This window comes from Jatropha curcas, chromosome 6 (assembly GCF_041381405.1).
Source record: "Jatropha curcas cultivar XTBG-Jc1 chromosome 6, XTBG_Jcur_1.0, whole genome shotgun sequence".
In the NCBI taxonomy this organism is placed as follows: Eukaryota; Viridiplantae; Streptophyta; class Magnoliopsida; order Malpighiales; family Euphorbiaceae; genus Jatropha; species Jatropha curcas.
The window spans coordinates 29,375,919-29,400,294 of record NC_143156.1 but is presented as its reverse complement, the minus strand read 5'-3'; the positions used below and the strand labels follow the sequence as shown (position 1 = coordinate 29,400,294).

Genomic DNA, 24,376 nt, shown 5'->3' with positions numbered 1-24,376 from the left:
AAACAAAGTATGAATCCACATATAAGAGAAGAAAAGTATAAAATGTGATATAGTATTATAGATATTCTAATTTCTAACTTCTTGTTTGGGTCTCTAGAAAAGTGAAACCTGTTATATGAGAAAACTGTCACATTCATATTAATTATTAATTAATAATGGTAATTAATACAATCTATAAATATGATTACTCCGCGTTGAGTTCGCGTTGGCACCTATAGTAAACTACCAAAACTGGATTCTGTACCTGTGCTCTATTCCTTCGTTGATAAGAAAATAGCCACAATAATCAAAACAAATCTTAAATAAAAAGTCGAGTGTTTCATTTTATTTATTTATATATCAAAATAATATATTTTTGAAAGTATTTTTTTTTATAAATCTGACGTAGCACGATTTATGAATATGATTAAATTTAATCTAACGGGTTAGAAACACTTGTGGTTTGTGTATATATATCCACAGTCGCTGTTTGCTTAAGGAATCACTATTTGCTTATTTTGGTAGCATATAGAAACTTCCATACAATTTCTTGTAATGTGACGTGTGTAAAATGTGTTGGCAAATTATCTTTCCTTCTTCTAGATTGTTCCCTTATTAAAATAGGTCTTTCCAAAACCTTGCTCTACAAGTGAAAGGAAACTTGAGCTGTTGAATTCCATAAGCGTCACTAAATCATTAATGGATTACCGTTGATTTAAGTGGGCTACTTGAAAGTGAGTTGATAGAGATAGAATTTATGTTCTCAACCATATAATGTAATTTGGACTTATTCATTAGAGTGAGTTATTGAGAAGTGAATTAACAGGCATTAAATATATATTTTCAATCTTACACTGTCAAGATCGCTTATCACTTTGATGAACGGCTTATTAATTCATAAATTTACGACTTGATTAACTAACGTTGAGTAATTTGAACTAATTTGAATTAAAAAGTTAATTTTCTAACTTTATATGCTATTTATGGTAAATTTTTACCCTCAAGTTATAGAGGGTATAAAGATTTTTTGCTTTCCTAATAAAGTTTGCTTTTCGGAAATTAAACTTGTGCTTTCACATTTATGGGATTGAAGTCGCTAACCAACTTAACCAACACCTTATAGGTCAATTCTAATTAATCTTTGATCTTTTACTTAAAACCCCAATTTATCTTCTAAAAAAAAAAATCTCAATTTGAAAAATTGCCAAACAATGTTAGAAAACTCTATTTTCATGCAAAATTACCTACTAATTGTACTAATTTTGCCCCAACGGTGGTCTGTTAAGTTAGTTATCTATGGTCAATTATCAATAGACCCACCACGTGAGCTCCACAAAGGATACATGTGGTGCAAAATATCTGCCTTTTGACTGTTATTAGCCCGGCCAAAGTCGGCTTTAAGCACAAGTAGCCAAATGCGGCTAATTTTTCATTGGGACTACTTGGTCTAGAAGCTAATTTTTTTCACAAGGAAACTCAAAAAAATGTGAATCTTGGACTAAAATTAAAATAATGTGAATTGGGTTTTGACCTAAAAATTAAAATAAGGCTGCTTGCCTTAGGCCCCCCTTAATCAACATAAAAAATAAATGAAATTAAATAATCAATTAAAAAATATATTAATTAAGTGTGTAATTTGTGCAAGATAGTGATGAAAGCTTGATTCTATTTACAACTAAAAGTTGATTGTAATGCTTATCTTGTTTCATATTTGCTTTAGTTTATGACAAAAGTAATGACGCAATTGATGATTAATTACTTAATTAGCATATAATTCATTTCTATACCAGTCAATCAAGTATGGTTTGGTCCTTTCACTTCCTGTAAAAGATGTGCAGAGTAAGAGATTTGAATTTTGAATTTTCTCCACCACAAAAATTATCATCAATTTAGTAAATATTATTTAAGAAGAAGAATTATTCCTGTTATATAGTTCATATATTTTCTCGGGTCATCGGGGTCGGGCGTAGTAAAGAAAAAAAAATATCTTACATATGTACCAAAACCAAAAGAAAAGGATGGTGTCATCTTGTTGCCTAGATAAACTTGTAATCTACGTATTTATCTTGTAAGAGCCTTCAAGTTCATGTCAAAAGCACTGACGTGATAGATAAGTTTATTAACTAAATTATTTCATAAACTTTGGATTTAGGTTTGGCCACAATAAATTATAATTTTCAATGAATATTTAAATTATATTTATATTTCAATTTGGACATAATATAAAAATTTTAGCACATAATCATATGTGCAATTGCAATGGATGTAGTTTGCAGTCTTGCCTTACTAAAAACTAATTGATATGGTTATTACGTAATAAATTTTTATTTTTATCAATTGGACAAGCGGTTGGATAATTTCATAAATAACACATACTTATTAATTATAATATTCATATAAAATATAAAATTTAATCGAAGAAAATGAAATTATGAACCTTTATTAATAAAAAGTAGCTAAATATTGGGTTCGATCCTTCGCAATGTAAACTCTCCTAAATCGGCTCCTTTGCCTCCGAAGATAAACGGGAATTAGTTAGATTTGTGGACCATTAAATGGACAAAGAATTAAATATTTCATGCAAGCATAAAAAAAAAAGAAAAAATAAAAGGAAAAATAGAGTAAAAGGAAACATGAATGCAATTGGCATGTGAAGCAAACGTGTTTCCACTACTTACACCACAAAGAAGGAAATTTTCAATTTTAGAGAATTTTCCACCCAATTTCAGGAGATAGATATATTTTTTAAATAGTCTGCAATAAATTGTAAACCATGTGAAGAAAGAATGGCATCTTCTGAACTTTTGGTACAAGCTTTCATATAGGAAATTGAAAAATTAATTAGATTTTGGAATCCTAAGTTACATTCATACTAATTAATATTAAAGCAAGATATAGGGAAATTGATATGCAAATAATATTATGATTTGTGAATATTTATTTAATGATAAAATCTAATTTCATAATGCATAAAAAAAAATTATGCATATGATCTATTCATTTCTTAAAAAAGAATTTCTGTCAGTATTCTAGCACAGTAAAGAATTTCTCAAAATAAAAAAATATTGTTTACCAAAATTTTTTATTTAATGTGTTTCTTTAATTATTAAATAATTTATAAACTAGCATAAAATAATGTGGACCAACTCTTAGTTTGCATTTGGAAGCTCATAATTGGAAAAGACAAAAAGATATTATGCAAAAGAAATATTTTACTTACGTCATTCTAGTGCTTAATTTACGATTAAAAATTAAAAGGGGCTAAAAATCTCACACAGCGCAAGCGTCATCGCTTACCAAAACCTTACCTGCCATTAAAATGATATTTTTGCATTTTGAAGTGAGAAGTGCACTATTGTTATGAAATACTTTTCACTCCCTTTTATTATTAAATTAAAAAAAATTATATAATTTCATAATTTTCAACCCTATTCAATAAGTGGAACGTATTACTTGTCTGCTTTCAGGTTAGACAGTAAAAGTCGGAGAAAGACAATCACTCGATCTTAAAATCAGCTTTCTTAAGATCAAAGAGTGGATGGAAAAATGGGCTCCTTAAATTTTGAAACTTTTTTAATAATAATAATCTCAATTTCGAATCCTTTTTTTGATATAAACTACAGGTATAATCTTATTATCAATATACCGCTTAATCCAGCTTGGTGTTTAGTCACAGTTAAGGTTTTTTATCCTTTCCTGCAATTGCGTTTAGTGAGATCGAACCGGATAACTCCTCCCATATGTGCGGTCTGTGTTGCCAACTGAGCCAGAACTCGTAGATTTTTTTTATATATTTTTTTTGTTTTTATTTTTTATTTTTTAAGAGAAATAATGGTTTTATGATTTGATTAATCTCCTGGTAGTTGGTAGTTACTCCATAGAAAACAACAAATACCCAATTCAATCAATCTTTTTTTTTTATGCAATCAATCATTTCTTTATTCCATTATCCAGTTTTATATACGTATAAAATAAAAATTTAAAACTCTCTAAATATTCGGAAAGACAAAGTTCTGCATGTGATCACATGATCCCAATCAGTCGGTTCCACCATACCCGCTCGATTGATTGAAAATATTTTTTATTTTATTTACCCCATATCATGCAGTCATGTACAATTAATTAATTCTTTTTAATTTCTTATGGTTTTTTTTATTAGTTTATTTTATTTTTTTCTACCTGGAAACTAATCAGAGAATAAAAAAGAGTCCTTTGTTTAGTCTTGTATTCAAGTTTTCTCTTTGAAAACAAAATCAACCATACAATTAACAATTGAGACTCTTTAATTTTCACTTTAATTCAAATTAATTTATTAAAATTGTGATTAATCCAATTATATGATTGACAGCTTGAATATTTTAATGCTCCATTTCTTCCATAAAAGCATATTTTAATTGAGATTTACCTATTACTTGTTAATCTCCATTATCTTTAATCCAATTTCACTATTCTAAATTTATCCTTATACTTATCTTAATTAATTCATTGAAAACTTTCTTTACTAGTATTTTATTTTATTTGTGTTATATCACCATTTAATTAACTCAATAGCTTAAAGAGTCGATTTAAATTAATTTAGGCACTTAAAAATCCACATATTTTGTATGCAAAAATAAATAAACAAATAAAGTATAATATTTTAGCAAAAAATAATAAAAAATTAAAATTCTTATACTTATTTTATAAATCTAAAAACAATAACGGTAGATAATTATACTTTTTTTTTAGCATTTTAAAAGAGGAAATACAAATCTGAATTTATAAATGTATTTACCACTAAATTATACATCGTTGCAAATAAGTATATAATCAAAATTTGAATTCATATTTTCGTAAAATGAAATTAGCAAAGTTATAAATTGCAATATTAAGTAAAAAAAAAAAAGAATTGCTATATGTTGTACCCAGAAATAACATAATTCTTAAAAGAAATCAAATAAACATAATTATCTTTAATCAACAGATTGGATATTCATTAATCGCAAAAATAAATCACGAAGCCATAAAAATAGAGCGGAAGCTTCCAAAATATAAATATTTATTTAAAAAAAAAACCTTTGAAATGCTTTCAATTGTCCCATAAACACAATTAGGTATTTGCCGTTAATCAAAGATGGCTATATTTGACCGGTAACTTCCGCGTGTAAAGTTCCAAGTATTTGTCATCTTTCTCTCTCTCTTAGCAGTCTTCGAGTCCAGTCAAAAACATTGAATCTTTTAAGCCTGCACCTTCCATGGCAACTTTTAATTTTAAATATTTTCCGAGAAATGTCTCTTTGCATATTCCTCAAACCCCCTTTTAAGCTCTCTCTCCCATTTGCCTCTTTTTCTCACAACTTCCTATAGAGATCAGAAGTCATAGCTAAAACGAGTTCTTGTTTTTTCCTGTACATAAAACAAGCGGAAAATCAAGAAATCAATAAATCAAGAATCAAGAAAGGAGAACCCCCAAGAATCAAGAAAGGAAAAAAAAGAAGAAATGGGTTTTACAAAAGAGGAGAAGTCAATTATCACAGTATTGAGAGTTTTAAAGACTCTGTTTTTCTTAATTACTATGTTGATTTCCTTTCTTCTTTTCTCTGCTCCTGTTCTTCTTGTTATTGCTGATACCCTTCTTCCTTTTTCTCTTCTTTCTGCCTCTCTTTCACCTTCTTCTTTATCATTCAAAACCCTTTCTTCCCATTTTAACAATTATGATTTTAGATATTCTATCATTGATATTCCCTTAACATCCATCATAAGATCAGCTGTGATATTCTGTAAGTGTCTTAATTGCCCAAATAATCAATTTTTTTTTATTTTCTTGATTTTTTAGATTAATTGCTGATTATTGTTCTTCCTTTTTTAAATTTTAGGTGTTTATAGCTTTTGTGATGGACCAAGGCTTTCAAGAGGACCATATTTGTGGATTACAACTATGTGCTCTGTTTTATCACTAATTTATGTGTCACTGAAGGCACCATATTTGTTCAGTGTTTCAAGTTCTGAAAAAGGAGAATATGTTAGAGCTATGGAGATTTCCCTTTTTGTTTGCTCTCTACTTCTAGCAATTGGTCATATTATTGTGGCATATAGAACGAGTTGCAGAGAAAGAAGAAAGCTTCTGGTTTACAAGATTGACATTGAAGCTGTAAGTTAATTTTAATTTGCTTTTCTTTCTCTTATTTTCTCTTTCAAGATGCTGAATTGGAAAGTATCCAATTTAGGGCCTTAAAACCAGCGCTTTGATTAAGGAATAACAACAACAAAAAAATTATTAATATGCTCAACAAAAAGGGAAAGGAAAATAGGAAAACTTTATCACATCTTTCTTGGCCTAGGAAATTTCATTAGTCCATTAATCAAAACCCAACTGTACAACAGTTGAAACTTTTGTTATATTCTAGAATTTCAATACATTATTTGGATTGGTCTTCTTTCTTTAATTTTTGGTTTCTAGAAAAAGGGCAAAGAAAAAGAAAAGCTATTTCGGTAATATAGGTAACTGTAGTTTAAAATCACAAGAATAAAGTTTAGCTACCTATCAGAAATCCCTCCACCAAACCTCCATGTGCATTTTGTTTTCTGCAATGCCAAATTGGTCCTGACAACCTCAAAATAACATTAAAATAGAAAATAAAAATACGAAACATGTCAGTATCTGAAATTTTTATTAGACTGTTTGCTGGCATGTGATCTTACACAATATTAATCTCTTAGTTTTATTTGTTTATTTCTGTTTTTGGAGCCCATGTTCTTCACCTGAACCTTGAGCCCCATCCCAACCTTCCATGGTCAAACCAGTATTTTCTGATATATCTATTCATTCAAAATCTTTCTTTGATTCTCTTCAAAAAAAAAATCTTTCTTTGATGGGTAGCCGCCATTGGTGATGGGCTAGTTGCATATATTTGACTTTTAAATATATATAATATAGGATATTTTCGATAGTGCCCACATTTGGTCCTATAAGAACAATAATTTATGCCATTTCTGTTCTTTTTGTTTTGTTCCAAGAATCCTATTTTCATTCTTTTCATAATCTCTAATTCCTTTTTATTCCTTTCCCACAGTTAAAATTTCTTGAGAAAGTTTTTAACTTTGCTTTCTTTTTGAATTATATTAATATGGGTTATGCTTATGTGTGCAGGTTTCTGCTTGGAAGAATGGATTTCCTGGTTACAAGAAAATCCCAAAAGAAGAGAGGTTGAAGTGATTTTAGCACTAACAATCAATGGAGGAACTAACAACAGTAGACAGATTTTTATTTTTCTTCTCTTTGCCTAATCAAATTCTTCATTGTCCAGTTGCAGGTAATTTTTTCTTTTGATTTCCTTTCTGGTGTTCAGTGCTTTGTTTTGTCTGTTGAAAATGACACTATGATACGAAAATCTTACTTGGTTTTGTCTTGTTGTTTTTTGTGGATACAGGTTTATCCAAAGGCAACCTGCAAATTTGAGATTATTGAAGAAGCAAAAGTAGATAGAGACTAACAATTAGCAATCATAATGCTATACAATTATAGAGGTTTTGGCTTGAGGATAATATATCTAGATTCTTTTTTCTTGGGAAAAAAAAAGAAATATCTGTACAGTTTTTGTGTTTTTATTGAAAATTATTGAAAAGGGATTAGATATTGCCTAATACCCTTGTTATAAAACCTATTCTTTATGGATACTTAAAGCTTTGTATGCAGCTTGTGAGAATTGTTATGCTTGTAGTCTCACTCTCTCTCTCTCTCTCTCTCTCTCTCTCTTCTCTGCCTTCGCTTTTTTTTTTTTTTTTTTTTTCTTTGGGAGGACCGATGACCTGAAATAACATTAGAGATTACATAACAGGTAATCCTTTTCTGAACATGTAAAATTGGTGAAAACACTCCTTTGTCTTTCTTTATTGAAACCGGGGAAAAAAAGAAAGATTATATGCAAAGTATTATTTCCCATGCCATTCAAGCAAGCATGCTTCTACTTCTTTGCTTGGAGAAATACAAATTGGTCAGAATCAAATTTAGATGCATTGTTATAGTTTTAAACAATTTTAAAAATAAAAATAGAGCAATAGTCCTGTACTCATGTGTCATGATGCCATAAACCAATCAAGGGAGAGAAATAGTTCTTTACCTACTATTAACAAAATCAACATATACTAAATACATAAAATTTACCCTTGTGCGTTTGGCAAAAAATTTTATGTAGCTCTAAATTTTGTGGGAGTTTATTGTGCACCCAGCGGTTATAAATTTTAGTAATATTATATACTTCTCCATGCAAGCAACAATATTTTAAAATTTTTATATATAAAATATTGATTTGATTTGTGATTCATGTGACTTTTAAAGCAATAATTTTTTCATTTTTCAACTATCTAATAAGTGTTACAAGTTAGAACATTCATTTTTATAAGTTGAAGTGGTTAATAAGTGCAATGCTATAAATTTAAATACATAATAGATCAAAGTATATAATAAGGCTATTTGGGCCAAATACATAATTTAACCCCTGAAGTTTAATAAAAAAATTTTTTGTGGCACCCTTAATTTTAAAATCGACCTTGTGGCCCCTTGAACCTCTTTTTTTGTAATAATTTCACACATTGTCATGTTAGAAACAATAAATTTTGCAGGTTTTTGATATGCAAAATATTGATTCAGTATGTGGTTAGTACAAGTTTTGAAATAATAATTTTCACATGTTTCAATGATCCAATAAGTGTATAGTCAATAAAATTTTATAAGTTGAGATGTTCAATCGGGTCAATTAAAATATTTAATAAACACAATTTTATAAGTTAAAATATTCAATAGGTCAAAGTGAAAATTAAGGGTGATACAAGATTTTTCGTGAAAAATACACGGACAATTTATGTATTGAATCTATGTATTTGACCTATCAAGATATCTACCACCTAGACCCTATTTGGTGATAACGTTTAAGGTAAAGTTTATCTATATTATTTGATAATGTAATATTTATAGTAATTTTTAGAGTTTGAGGAATATTTCATAAAATATTACTCTGATAACAAGTCTAACATCGCAACTTATCGAAGCATGGTTATTATGTAATTTGTGATATTTGTTTTATAATATAGAAAATGTAGAGAGTGAGAGGTTTTGAGTTCGAGTTATTTTCATTATAAAAGTTATCATCAATTTGGATATTTGATGAATAATATTCAAAAGTATTACTCCCGCTTATATTTACATGTTCTCTTAATCCATTACATCTCTTATAAATAATCACATGTTCTCCCATTATATTGGGTTGGGCATCCCATAAATAAGGCGATGCAGCTATAAATCTAATAGCAAGTACGATGTCGTTTGGATACACGAACTTGCTGGCTAATCTATTATAGTATACTAGAACGACATCGTCTCAACTCTCAAGTTTCATCTTCACGAAATAAGACGCAGTGGGCTAATTCCTCCCGCTCCGCGTTCTCATTTCCGCAGTCGCAGGAGACATAAAAATTCAGTGAATAAAAAGCAAAACAGTGCAATAAAATGAGATACAACTTCGAGTTGACTGATTCAAATCCTGACTCTTCTCGGCGATCCCTCACTCCTAAAGAAGATGTCCAGTGGGTCCCACTCAAGTCCCACCCGGTTTTTACCTCCTCCTCCTCTTCCGCCGTAGCCGACGGAGACGCTCCGAGGAACCTGTTGGCATGGGACGGGACTTCACGGTTGTATTATTGGGATTCGAACAAGCGCTGCCTCCATCGCATTTCTGTTCGGCTTGGCGAGCCAGAACCTACGTCAGTCCTCGCCGCTACTCCTTCTAAGGTAATTTCTCTCTTTTTTTGGTTCCTGAGAAAGTGCAGGAAAGTGAAAGAAAGTAAGGTATATAAACGATAATTTTTAACATAGCTGTCTCTGCTTAATTTAGCTTGTGCAATTTTTTAAAATAATATTTTTCCTTTGGAAGTTTTTCTTTGAAAAATGCTTGTGAATATTTTATGTTCTGAGCTTCTGGTTGAATAGTTAGATTAATCGCGTTATTCCTTTTTTCATTCTTGAAGCGTACAGTTAATGATTCATATGTTTTATTAGGTATTGCAAGCAGATGTACGGATTGACTTTGTTGTTAATAAAATCTCAATCAATGGAGATGGCTCTGCGTTGCTTCTGGCTGGTTCAGATGGTCTATGTGTTATGTACCTCTACGGAAGAAATTCTACTAAGAATAACACCATTGTTTGCAGGTATTGGTGGAAATTGATTATATGCTTTCCATTTCTGTTGAAAGAAACTTAGGTGTGTTTATGAATTCTATAAAGTGAAAAATGACTGATTATGGTCAGAAAAATTGATTTGAGACATATTAACGCACAATTTTCCTTCTGATATTTAATTTTTTTTGTTTAATTATTTTGATATGATTCGTTATTTTTGAATTTCTTTGATTAATAATTTATTATTCAGACTTGATCTTCCTTTCATTAGCAAGTCTAAGGGTTATATGAAGTAATGCCACATTGATATACATGTCCAGAATATATCATGAATGAATAAACATGTATGAAATTTGTGCAAAGTGTGCTGCTCTGAACTTCCATTTGTTGTTTGTCTCTTGAGCAGGACTGTTTCAATCGGTTCCCAAATCTATTTCAATGAAAACAATGTGATACGCACACTACAAGTTTCATGGCACCCTTACAGCAATACACATTTAGGAGTCCTTTCTTCTGACTCAGTTTTCAGGTATCATCACTTTCATTTTATATGGAGCCAAATTCTTGGGTCGTTTTAATTGGTAGCATGCAGAGAAGAAAGAGTTATTAGTGGATGTTGGCTAATTTCTGATACATATTCTTAGATTAAAATAATTGGACTTCTTTTGCTATTAATCACCTGAACATCTTAAAGTCTTCATGAAATATGCAATTCAAAAGGGTTAGTATATCATTTTGACTTTTTCCAATTTTCCTTGCTAGATTATTTGATCTGTCTTTGGATCTCCTGCAACCAGAGCAAGAGTATTATCTACAGCCAGTTGAACCAGGTAGTTCCAGAAATGCTGCAGCAATATGCCCTGTAGACTTTTCGTTTGGAGGAGACCACATGTGGGACAGATTTAGTGTAAGTATACATCTATAATGCCACATGATGTTTAGCATGTTATTTTTAATTTGTGGTGAACACATATATTTATGCGTGCAATGTATTTCTGAAACTCCCTCGTGAAAAGTTTTGGTGTTTAGTTCATGTGTTTAGCTGTAATATGCTTGTATATATTATGGTGCAAATTTTTCTTTTGAAAAAAATTTCCTTTGTACTTCAAAGATGCTTTCGGTTCTGAGGGATTATAAGACCACTGGACCAGTCTTAATGCTGGTGCTATTAGATATGTTGTGATTTTAATACCAAGTTCTTGCCTAATGAAGTTTTCAGGAGCCTCAAAATTTTTCATTGTGTTGCATGCTCGTTGTGTTTATTTGAAGACCAGTGTTTCCACATGCAGCAGCTTCATCATTGTTTTGTTCATTCAAAATTAATTTACTTTTGGCCATTCTGCAGGTTTTTGTATTATTCAGCGATGGTTCGACTTACATCCTTTGCCCTATTGTTCCATTTGGAAGGTGCTTTCACCTTATATCTTCTTTGAATATGTGCAAGATCTTGTTGCTTATAGGTTTTTTTCCTTGAGAAAATGATAGTTGGCACTGAATTTTCTTGTGCTCTTTAACTTTTTTGAAAATCATGTGCTTCTACAGTTGGACCATGAAAAAGGTCCATGTGTAACTTCATGTATCAGCTTATGATTCATATAGATGCTTACTTATTAGTGCCGACAATGTTTGTTTATTTTTATTTTTTTCTCAGATTTACTTAGCTATTCCTCTCTTTTATGTTCCATTTGTTTAAAAAAATTGTAATACAAGAGTACATATTAAATGGCCTCTTCATATACAGGACAATATTATATGTGATGCTGACCAAAATTGAGTGTGTTTTTTATAACAGTATCCACAAATGGGAATCAGTGTTGGAAATATATAGTGATGCTCACACGTTTGGGTTGAAATCAGCAAATCAGACAGCTATTAGTAATTCTAGTCTTGCAATCTCTTGGCTGGAAGCAACATTTCCTGAGTTAAATGATGAAGCAATTGAAGAGGAAAATACATCAGTATTAAAAGCTCGTCCCTATGCTTTATTTGATGCTTCTCTTTGCTTACAGGTATATTTATTCATTATTTACTATACTATGCACTTGCTTTGTTATATGAACATTTCAGAATTGTCAAACCTGTTTTGACGGGTGGGTAGAGCATATGTGTTAAAACATGCTTCTCTTGGAAACATGCCAACAGGCACGTTTAAGAAAAAGAGGAAAACTTCTTTTATGATAGATGTTCAATTGATGAATGCAAGCATTAGAATGGTTTCTGGGGGGATGATACATTTCATTAATGTTAGCAATATATCTATGGCAAGAGATGAGCAAGTTTGTTTGGGAATGACTGGAAGTTGAATGGGCATGATATTTGGGTTATTATTATGTTAGTTTGATCAGATAGGTTTGACACACAGATGGATGAATGAAATACTATTGTTAAATGCTTCGTGAGCTTATTGGCATTTTATTTCTATTAAACCAGGAATGCTTTAGAATACCATTTTCCCTTGCAATCATGTTTATCTTTTGAAATTCATAAATTTCATTTTTGAAAATGTTTAGCAAGAACTTTTTCATGCCCAGTTCATATACATCCAATTTTCCTTTTGTTCTTTTTCCCCCTTTCTTTTTTACTTCTTTCCTTTGGTTTCAATGAGCTTGAGAGTAAATTAACTGGAATACAGTGCCGCAGTCAGTTTTAGGAGCTAATTCATATAATTGCATTGTTCTTGTAAGTGAACAAGCATCTCATCAAGGTGGTTTCATAAGTGCCAGAGGATGGCCTTCCACATTTCTCAATGTCCACTCCTATGATTCTCCTTAGCAGTTTTGGTTAGATAATAGCAATGTTTTGCACTAGTCTAGAAGCCACAATTTGTGTCCCATGCATTTTGCAATGTTAAATTTGTTGTCTTCAAGAAACTAACAGACCTTTTTTTTTTTTTAATCCAGGGGCCACTTCGGAAAGTGCATCATGATGGGGAAGATGATAATTCAGCTGTTCGGGTTGCAGAATGTGAAGGTCGTGCAGTCAGTTTTCTCTATAATATAGTCAGCAAAGATTCAATTTTGGTGACTGCATGGAGTGGGGGACAATTGCAAATAGATGCCCTAGCTGATGAAATCCAGCCGGTCTGGATTGTTGGTAGCCCGCCTCGTCTTCGTGTCAACTCCCATGACCGTATTCTTGCTCTTGCTATGATTTGTGAATCAATCTCAGGCGAGATTCATGTTGTGAAGATTGATCAACCACTTGATCATACTGTTTGGTTAGGTCATCCACCACCTTTGATGAGACTTGCAATTGTGGATTTGGCTTTGCCTAGGAAAACAGAAGATGGATCTAATATAATGTTGTTTAGTGATCCTCTTGTGCCTGAAAGGATCTATTCAGTTCATTATGGCGGGATAGATTCGATAGTATTGCATTTTCTTCCATTTACAAATCAGTCCAGTGGCAAGGATGAGACTATCAGAACTCCCTCAGTGCATCCTATACTTAGCACATGCCAGGCGGATGACTCCTCACCTTTGTGTGGTTTTGCAGCACTATCAGACGCATTTGGTTACTCATGGATTGTAGGAGTCACTTCTATGCAAGAATGTGTTGTGCTAGAGATGAAAACTTGGAATTTATTGCTTCCTATGCTTGTTGATCTGAAGAAGAAATCTCCAGGCTTTGAAGAACGGAAAGAGGGAAATATGCCAGATATCATAAGCAAAGAACTCCTTAGTGGTCCTAAGGTGGTTCTTGTTCCTCAGACCTCACCCAATCTTCGGTCTGTTTCTGCTGATTCTATTGAAGGCCGATCAACTCTACATCAGTATTTCAAGCTTTTCCATGAAAATTATGTTGAATATGCTCATAAGGTGAGAATGCTTCATCCTGTATGCATTTTAATATCAACTCACTTATTTAGGTCATATCTCTTTGGAACAAACCTGTGTTTTCTATTTGCCACCTCTGATGGTTCTAGCTTGTGGAAGAGAAGATATTTTCAAAAACAATCATGGACCGGTAGGAGGCAACATTATAACTGACGTTATGAAAAACCAATAGTTAATTCTAAGCAGCTAAACGGAACTGTTATGAGTTGACTGTAGGTTTGTGTTTTTGCTTTGGAGGAAAGTACATGGTTACTACAGGGGCTAATGGATATCCAATGATATTTTTCTCATCTTATTCCTATGCTTATGTGCATTATAAATTGTGATCCCTATTACATCTCTGTTATTTGAAACATTGGCAAGTAACCTCGACTCTTAAGTTAGATTGCGTTTTGAATATTTGGCAATCTTTAAGTAATTGATATTGAAATACAGTAGCAGGATTAATTGGACTTCTAATAAGTTAAATAAGGCAATCTTTAAGTAATTGATATTGAAATACAGTAGCAGGATTAATTGGACTTCTAATAAGTTAAATAAAGACGTTATTCTCCATTCTCTTAGGTGTATTTTGAGCTCAAGCACCATGAGCCTCAGTTGAAGAGAATCATTGATGACCAGCATGCTCGCTTGAATGAGGCAGAAGAGAAGCTGTTGAAAGTGGAGGAGAAACAGTCAGGATTGAAAGACAGGGTTGATCATGCAATCCATGCCCACAATCTTCTGGAACAGCGTTTGCAACATTTGAGGAATTTGCCTGGTGCTCATAAGAAACCTTTGTCAAAAGCAGAGCGTGAATTTAAATCTGAGCTTGGTAATAAATTTTATGCGTGTTACAGTTACTTGCATGCAACCTATATTTGCTATAACTATCCAAAGAAAAAAAAGGCAATTTCATTCTGGGTATTTCAATTACTTTTTCTGTAGATAGAGCCCTTTCATTTACCTTTCTGCATTCACCAATATACTAACTTGTTGATTTCATGATGGTCTTAAAAATTGCAACACGGGTGGTTTCTACTTGAAATAATTTTGACTGTTCGGTTCTTATGCAGACAACTTTACAGGAGTTGAGTTGGATGCTTTGCGAACTTCAATTGACACTTTAAAAGCAAGGTTGAGAAGGCACACTCAATCAGGAAAAGATAATGTATTGAAACAACAAAGGCAAATATCTGGAAAGAACTATGTTCAAGATATCCAAATGTCCCAGTTGAAATCTGCACTTGCGAAACTCTCACTTGTCAACAGTGAAAACTCAAAAAAAGTTAAGCTTGTTGAATCTGCATTGAAAAGTCAGGAAAGCAGCAGAGGATAAAATATTAAATGTATCTTTTTGGTGGTTCTTTTGTCTAATATACTGGAGTCCCATATTGGTCCTTGGAACAAGTCCCTTTCCATTGGATGCCTTACATTTCAATTTTAAACTGACTTGTAAATATTGGATCGACAGTGGGTAAATTATCACATTGCTTTTGGATGCATTGATGCAAGGTTCCAAAGTTGGCACCATGTCTTTTGCTATGCTTAGCATTGGAGATGCTTTGATCAGGAGCTCTTTTTCTCGCAGAAAAGTATATACAGGTCGGTTCCTTTTTGGTCTTGTACCAAATCCAATTCTTATGTTCGCATCACTGGTTATGATGTATTATTCAGAGTTTTTGGCCATTATTTTGGTCTCGATGATAGTAATTATGTTTCCAAGTTGGGTGGTTCTTTTCTGTTTTTTCCCCTTCTTTTTAAGAAAAATGGGGATTGAATGAGGGGTGGTAGGAATGTGTAAAGTTTGTGCTAATGTCGATGTCTTTGTCCTTGTTTTGAAAATTATGTATTCTGGAAATACTAACGTCCAATGATGGTTCATTCCTCTGTGCATTCTTTACTTTGACATTGGGTGCATTTTGTTTTAAGATTGACAACCGTAAAGAAAAAAATGGGTGGTGTTTCATTCGAGTAACTTACATAATGTTCAATTATGTCGTACCAAACTACACCTAAATACAGGTGATAGTTTTAAATTCTTGTACGCCAAGTACATATGAACTTTCTGATGATATGACACTGCTGGTTTCTTCCACCAGGGAAAGAGCATATTGATGTGCCATGTCCTGCTTTGTTCCCTCACCTGCACTCGGTGAATTTCTGGGTTCTTACCTAAAAAGATTTAGTCTCTGTTAAGACTTCACAAAACCGTGGGGACTTCGAACATGGGTTCTTGGTTATCTTTTGATATCTGAAACTGTTCATGTTTTTGGCTTCAAATATTCGCTTGGTTCATCCGCTTGCCCCATCTAATAATTTATGTGCTTATTAGTTTATTTGGAGCCTTCAAAACGGAAGAAACAATTGAGCTTCAAGTTACGAGTTCAATTGTCAGAAAAGTAACCATCTGACTTGAGGGACTCGAGGAAAATTTGCTTCTACTAGAAAAAGCTTTTTAGCCCTGTCTTATGGTCCGACAGGGTCCAAGGCAGGCAAGTTCAGCTACAAATTTCAAAAGCTTAGTCCATATTATTTTATTCTACGTTCAATTCCATGTGCAGGTGCAGTCCATGTTCTTGCAGTCAAAAGTTCCTTAACTTGCAGATTTTCGTATTGACCTTGCAAGTAATTTACTCAAGTGTGAGACCAGATCTGGAGCTAAATTATGGACTTGAAGGTATGATACTTGCACATACCATTACAGCATATATTAAAGTTTAAAGGTATTTGCTTAGGTTTATTTGTGTTGAACAAGCTCTCTTGATAAGCAATTTGAGGTCCCCCCAATTCCTTTTTAGAGATGAATAGCTAATAGCAAAACAATTATTTTTTTAAAATAATACTAATAATAACTATTTCCTCTTTTCTCTATTTGCCTGATGAGAATAGAAATGATTGCTGCACGCTTCCAACTTGGAGGCAAAATGATGCCCAATGCCCCTCACTACCTCTACTAATCATTGATTCCATGACTTAAACATATGTTAATTAGATAATTTACATATGCTTACTCTATTACTTAAGTTTTATTGCATCCAACATTATGGGTCTCCAGTCTCCTACATTCTTCTCATCTCTCTTCCTCTTGATCTAACTCTTTAAATGGTTTCGTCGTTGCACATTGATCGGATACCGCTTTTGTGTCCGAGTAGTTGGAAAGAAAACCAACTTATCTTTCTCTGCAGGAGTCCAACTGCCAGTGGAAGACAGTTAACCAATAAATTCAGTTTCAGGAAATGTATAAATATAAGAGTTATAGGGTTATGAGTTTGAACCCCTAGTCGGAGTTTATTACCCAGAATAAGAACAAAATATATGAAGAGTTGGCAACGCTTTTAATACCTGAATCGAGTGACTAGGTGGTGAAGGAAAACGGAGAGTTCTACCCTAGCAAGCTCATAGCCTGGGCATAGCCTTGGCCCTCCTCCGAATGGAGTGAATACGTTCCCTGGACTTGTTGCTCCTGAGTTGCTCTATTCATTTCAAATATTCATTAGTCATGAGTAGAAGTACTAAATATGCAAAAATTAGAATCACATATACATTGCATCCGAAGAGAGATTAACCTGCCATCTCCATGGATTGAACGTTCGAGCGTCTTTGAAATATTCATGGTCTAAATGTACACCTCGAAACGAAGCTAAAACTTTCCATCCTTTAGGGATTGTATAACCTGAATTAGTTTTAGACAATAGCAGTCTTAGTAGATAGAAAAATTTTAGATGTCCAGCATTTTCTCAACATAACATGTGAGTGATTCTGTTAATTATATAATTAGATATGAAACCACTACTAAGAATTTTCTTACCCTTTATTTGAACATCTGTCATTACTCGTCTAAATACCCCACCAATTATGTTTGCTATTCTCAAAGTCTCATTAACAACCTGAAAGAAAGCAAAATAAATGAGATGAAAGTATTTTAAATAAGAGATAAAGAAAGCTACATCAACATCGAGCTTTTATAACACTCCATTAATGGTTCACAATAGTTTAATTATTTATCCATTTAAAAGTGTACTTACACATTGAGTGAAAGGCATTGACTTATAATCATTCCACTCGAGAGCTTCTTCCCCTTCACTTTTCTTTGCCCTAATCCCTTCATGCTCCTCCTGTTACAGATGATGAAATATAATATTACTAATCCAGAAAAAAGAAACAAATGATTCTAATCACAATGTTATGCTAAGGGCACTGGCTATGGTTACTGTCCTATACGGGCTGGCCATGTCTGAGGGCTCTCAGATAGGTCCCATGTCTATGGAGAATTGGGATAGTAACCTTAATAATCATATAAATATAATTGCCACCCACCTTAAGTGGGCGCAAAATATTGATGGGTTCGTACTCAATTTACCTAAAAATATTTGCATAGCACGATTACTTTTAAACAAGAATAATTACTTTAAGATCTGATTCGTCAAGTCTCGCATGTGAAACTCATTGATTTTTAATAAGTAAAGATTACGTTTTGTTACTCTGTAAATTGTAATAGAATATAATGTAATAAAAATATAATAAATTGTATCAAAATATAATGTAATCAAATAAATCTTAATTCAATCGAAATCTAATTAACTAAAGAAAATTAGTAATTTGAATTACAATAATGAGATGGATTAAGGGGTGATTTTCTTAGTAATAGAAGAATATTTTGATGCTGGCCCAAGGGAGATAGGAGTATAATAGGTACATCTGATCCAAACTCAAAAGTTGAAATGTTTTTAAGCCCAATTTAATACTCTATCCACAAAAGGTTGGAGTAGAATGGTCCTTCAATAAGGAACATGTGCCTGTCCTATAAACCATATGGCATTGTTGTATCCGCATGATCCCTTTATAGACCTAAACAGACCCCACACTTGCACTGATTCTGAAGACAATCCAACGGTGAAAAATTATCCATCACATGCACCTATAGTAATTAATACTCAAAACCTAAATACAACTAGGAGAACGAAAGAAGACGGTGATGACATCAGTATTCAATCACAGCCGTTGGATAGTTCCTCCCTAGAAATCAGCACCACACGTTTCCCAAAGAGACAATGTTCCTAGTTGCCACAGGTATTATTAAACCCATTTTGATGAAGGGTGTATAGGTAATTTAACGAGAAGACAAAATGGTCAAAAAGATGAAGAGTGATCAGATCAGTCAGAGAAGAAGTCAGGCTGATATTTTTTGATGAGGGTGAAGCATAATAAGGCGTGCAGTTTGGGAGAGAGGTATCATTTTGTCCGGTTAGACGAATGTTTGGTTCTACTTTGACTTCTAAGCTATCTATCTACTTTTGACCAACATTATTATTTGTACACGACTAACCACAAAATACAAGGAAAAAACTTAAGCAAAGGGTAATTAAAACATGTTCCTATGAAGAAAACTTTGGATCTAAACAGTAAAAATAGTAACACTTACTAAAGAGATCACAAGTAGGAAAAATGGAAAAAATGGGTCATTCGAGAGAGATTATCAGGTAAATTCAGTCTCTCACGTCAGTTACAGATTCACCCAATAAAATAATTCTTTGAGGGTTTTTATTGATTAGAAATAGAAAATTTAATTGTGTTGATTTAAGAGTTATCGGTGTGGAATGAGAAAAAAATAAGCTGTTTATGTAATTTATTTTCATTGGATGCTGATTCTATCTAAAAATTTCTCGTCTTGGTCTTGGGAATTATCTTTTTCTTCAATTGTCATCCTGGGAATTATCTTTTTCTTCAATTGTCATCCACAAAATGACATCGTATCTTTAGTTGAGATAGTTAGCAAATAAGACGAGAATACAAGTTCGATCACGGAAAAAAAAACGCGTTGTATAATAAAAAAAAAAAAAAAAAAAAAGAAGATAGGATATGATGCATTTACAGTAACCCACGGGCGTGTGGCACTAGCTAGGGCAGTTTTGGGTGCTAGATATATTATATGGTTTGAAACACACATCATGTGCAAAACAAAGAAACTAAGGCATTTCATCTCTCATTGTTCTCTCTTTATCCTACCACCCAATGTGAATGGTGGAGGCTTCTATAATTAGAAGAAAGTGGGTCCACTAGGGAATTTCTAAAAAGTGAAAACTATTTATTATTTCTAATATTGTAAATTCATAAATAAAATAAATTTAGATGTATAGAACATGGCCATATTGTACACACCTTGAGTTGAGCCAAAGCAAGAGGAGTCTCGGTGAGGAACTTAACGGCAAGAGTCATTATAGTAGAGGTAGTTTCATAGCCGGCAACAAGAAGAGCCACCAAGAAATCTACTATTTCCTCATCGGAAAACCCACCGTCACCGGCTGATAGAAGAGCTTCTAACATGTCGTTCTTTTTTTCTCCTGCTTCACTTTCCCTTCTTCTTTCCCTCACTATCAAGCTCAATGCCTCTGCCACCTTAGTCCTAGCCTGCAATTTTTGAAAATTAAAAAAAAAAAAAGATAAAGAAAGAAAGTGTCATTTTTCATGTGCATAATTATTATGTCACTCTTTTCTATTTCTCTTTCTTGATTTTCTAGGCAGGCAAACAAACAAACAAAAAAGAAAATTAAAGTTGATGTATTTTACTTGGATTGCTCTTCTGTATGTGGTGGAGAAGATGGGCAGAGGAACAGTGAAAAAACCTTCAATAACAAGAACGTATTCTTTCCTTAAACTTTCAGTCCTTTCACCTGGATCAAGACTCATTAGCTGTTTTATGGCCAACTCGAATGTTATCTGCAATAATCCAATTATTAAATATAAAATATATGTATAATTAGTGATAATAAATTAAATAGAACCTTCTAAATACAATAAAACAAAAAAAATATATAAACCAAAAAAAATTAAATAAAAAAAATAAAGATACCATATACTAATAAGATTCGTGACACTAATTAGAGAATATCATTTTACTATAATTATTATTATATATAGGAGTAATTAAAAAAAACTTTACCTAGCCAACATGCAAATTAATAAACATGTGTGTCACCCACTACTCTTTCAAATCTGACTCATCATATAAAACCATAATAACACCAACTAAACAAATATGATTTTTTTGAGAAAAAATAAATTTTTTTTTTAATTCGATATCTAAAATTCACTGATCCGATCCCATTAATTCAGATTTGTATTACATTTTATTTGTACTACCACTCGAAAAGCTCAATAGCTACGCAAACCTAAATATTTCAAAAAAATCACATTGGTGGCATATTGGTATAACCAACATCATAAAAAGTACAAGTATATATATGTTTATGTATACCTTCTTGGCCTCCTCCATGAGGAAAACCCGGTCGGTCCAAGAATCCAAGTTGAGCCGGACCAAGCGGTCTATATCAGCCAAAAGATGGTCTCTTATAATAGAAGAGTTACCAAAACTCATAGTTAGAGAATGCATTCTTTTATGAAGAGCACCTCTCATCAACAACAAAGAATGCTTTCCTAACAAGTTGGAGATCGAACTCGGGTAGCTTGACTCAAACAACTTCCCTTCATTTTGCAGAATAAACCGATTCGTTTCCGGGTCGACCGAGAAAACCGTCGGTTCACCAAAAACGTGAGTACTAAACAAGGAACCGAACTTTTTTACCCTCTCGTCGATGAAGGGTTCAGGGTTCTCAGTCTTGTATGCAGATATAAGCTGTAGAGTTTCTCCAAGAAAAGGCAAGCCCATGTTCCCCGGCGGCAACCGGAGCCTCCGGTTCCGGGAAGTCCGGTGAATAACAAATATGAAAGCAGAAAGAGAAACCAACATAGGAAAATAAAAGAGAAAATCCATTGGAGAGTAAGAAACAAGTGGTGGGAATTAAGCCAAGTATAGATATAACATTTAGAGGTAAAAGGGTGTATATATATACAGAGAGAGAGTGGTGGGGGTTACAGTTTCAGAGGGACATTAAGGGAGGGAAGAGAGAACACACGAGGGGTATCTGATAAAGAATCTTTGGGGGAAGAGAGTTGTGTAAGAGAGAAAAATTAATGTCGGATATTTTCAATATCCTGACATCTCCCTTTCTTTCTTTCTTTCTCTCTCTTTATAATCTCTGTCTTCTCAAGAGAAGGAAAAAAAAAAAAAAAAAAACAGAGCTTTTTTATTTTAATTTTTAATTATTTGTTTCTTTATATATATATATACTACAGTAACTATTGAAGATAAGACTTGGATAGGAAAAAATTTAAAAGGTTTCTTTGTGATCTTTCTTTTCTTTTCTTATAGTCTCATGGATTAAATGAAGGAAAAGTTTTCTTTTTTTCTTTTGATATCTCATCATTATTAAAATTTTCTATTTATTCTTTGTTTTCTGTTGGTAGAGATATTAAGAGATAAAAATAAAATCGAAATAAAATAATTAATATTATCTTACACTCTTTAAAGTGTCATATAAATAAAAAGAAATGTAAATTCTATTTTAAAAAAATTATTTCGATATACAAATTGGGAGTTTTACCTCGGTTATTATTCATGGAAATCTTCAATGGCTAATTGAAAAATTTCCTTAACAGGTTATTTATCTATTGAATTTTTTATTTCATTATTTCATAATTTTTTTTTTCTATTTTTATGAATATTTTTAGAGTTTTAAAACATAAATTGTGCATAATATTATAATTATAAAAAATTATAATTGTGCATAATATGATAATTGTGCATAACATTCTAATATTATAATTATAAAAAAATAATAAAAAAAATTATATATATAAATCAAATTATAATATTATGAATGAGACTTGGCGCACATTTACTATTTAGTAAAAAATTTATTACTCTTTATTACTATTTTTTTTTCATTTTTTAAAGTAAAAAAAGTCACGATACCCTTGTTTATGTATTTCAAAAAATGATGTTAAATACCGATCAAGTGTGGTATGGTTGGTCTTCTCACATTTTATAGAAGATATTCGGAAAAAGAGGCACTGAGTTATCACAAATTTAATAAATATTATTTAAAAGTGAAAAATATCCCGCTATATAGCTCACAGTTAATCTAACTTCGTAAGTATAAAAAAAATGATGTTAAAGTTCTTAATTTAAGCTGGATCAAATGGGAATATCTTTGAAAATAGATAAACTTTTATTTTAAAAAGAGATATAATGGCAATATTATTACTTTTAATCAACTAATGGTGTTTAAGAATTCATTGCATTATTGATTTTCAACCCATTCTACTTTTTCTCTTTCTTTTATAGTCATTTCTTGATCTTGGCCGTTCATCTTTTTAAATTGTGATCCCTCCTACTCTTCCATTTGCAATTCAAATTAATAGTAGCCATTAGATTTGAATATGTGAATATATATAATATATACATAATACATTATATCAATATGATATATAAGTATATATGCTTAAAGGGTACGTAGCAATAATCAAGTATGCATGGTTATAAGCATATTTTTTAAAAATAATATTTAATAAAATTTTAATTTACATTAGTAATTAAGTAGAATGAAAAGAAAAGCAAAAACAATTGTAAGTTAATAATAAATAATAATAATAATAATAATTTTGAAAAAAAATTAACCAAAAATTAACAATTTTTGCTAATTAGATGGTGGTCTGGTTGGTCTTCTCACTTATATGAAAAGTGGAAGGTATTGAGTTTGAGTCCTCTCGACCACAGTTGTTTTCACAAATATGATGAATTAAGGGGAGGGCTACCCTCTGTTGTGTAGCTCGCAGTATTATTTCGGCTCATAAAGGCCTCAAATAAATTTAAAAAATTAATTATTTTTTTTCCAAAAAAAAATGAACTTGATATATTTTGCTTTACTCTTGTGATAAAATTAGATTTATTTATTTTTATAAAATTAAATCTATTCTTTTGTTGGTATTTTAAAAATATATTTCTTGCATTGACTTGATATATTTCTAGACCTTTTATAGTAATATCGAATCCAATGAAAAAATAAATTACTTTCTTCTTACCTACTCAATATATCCTAGATTTCTTTCAATAATATTAATTTCAATAAAAATAGAAAAGTTTCATCATATACTAAATTAGAATATATTTTAAATTTCTTGCAATAAATTCGAAACCTAAAAAAAGAAAAAAAAAATTTGAAAGAAAGCATCCAATCTTGCCAAATATATTTTTTAGATTTTTCTATGAACACTGAATCGGATGAAAAAAGAAATTTTGTTATATTTCATTAGATGAAAAAAAAAGGATTATAACAATTTTATACTTTATTAAATATATAATTTTCTTTATACTATATATTGAGGATTTCTTATTTTCTTTTAATAGTTGTTTGTTTATTTCATTTTTTAGCAATTAATAGAATTGAGATTGATTAAAATAGGAAACAAAATACAACTAATCAAATTGAGTTATCTTTCTTTTTTCAAGTAATAAAATTAAAAATTTTAAATATAAATAATTATTTTGTCCTTCTACTCATGAAAGTCCTTTAATATCTTTCGGG

At 31.6% G+C, this 24,376-nt stretch overlaps 3 protein-coding genes across 3 annotated transcripts; 2 read left to right on the top strand and 1 right to left on the bottom strand.

The window, feature by feature from the left end:
* Window positions 1-5,121: 5,121 nt before the first annotated feature.
* On the top strand, window positions 5,122-7,684 carry LOC149495908 (Alpha/beta hydrolase related protein). The gene is made up of 4 exons (XM_089722412.1): window positions 5,122-5,738; window positions 5,835-6,109; window positions 7,109-7,271; window positions 7,389-7,684. The coding sequence occupies exons 1-3, from the start codon at window positions 5,459-5,461 to the stop codon at window positions 7,172-7,174; spliced, it is 621 nt and encodes a 206-aa protein (XP_089578538.1). The 5' UTR covers window positions 5,122-5,458; the 3' UTR covers window positions 7,175-7,271; window positions 7,389-7,684.
* Window positions 7,685-9,343: 1,659 nt separating this feature from the next.
* Window positions 9,344-15,845, top strand: MOS7 (nuclear pore complex protein-like protein). Its single transcript, XM_089722410.1, has 9 exons — window positions 9,344-9,745; window positions 10,013-10,164; window positions 10,541-10,663; window positions 10,897-11,041; window positions 11,480-11,541; window positions 11,927-12,143; window positions 13,035-13,952; window positions 14,535-14,784; window positions 15,026-15,845. The coding sequence occupies exons 1-9, from the start codon at window positions 9,464-9,466 to the stop codon at window positions 15,286-15,288; spliced, it is 2,412 nt and encodes an 803-aa protein (XP_089578536.1). The 5' UTR covers window positions 9,344-9,463; the 3' UTR covers window positions 15,289-15,845.
* An 867-nt stretch (window positions 15,846-16,712) lies between these two features.
* Window positions 16,713-21,960, bottom strand: CPD (Cytochrome P450 superfamily protein). Its single transcript, XM_012232193.4, has 8 exons — window positions 21,208-21,960; window positions 20,520-20,669; window positions 20,112-20,360; window positions 17,978-18,067; window positions 17,761-17,839; window positions 17,519-17,625; window positions 17,295-17,425; window positions 16,713-17,145 (listed from the first exon to the last, which is right to left on the bottom strand). The coding sequence occupies exons 1-8, from the start codon at window positions 21,721-21,723 to the stop codon at window positions 17,043-17,045; spliced, it is 1,425 nt and encodes a 474-aa protein (XP_012087583.1). The 5' UTR covers window positions 21,724-21,960; the 3' UTR covers window positions 16,713-17,042.
* Window positions 21,961-24,376: the final 2,416 nt, after the last annotated feature.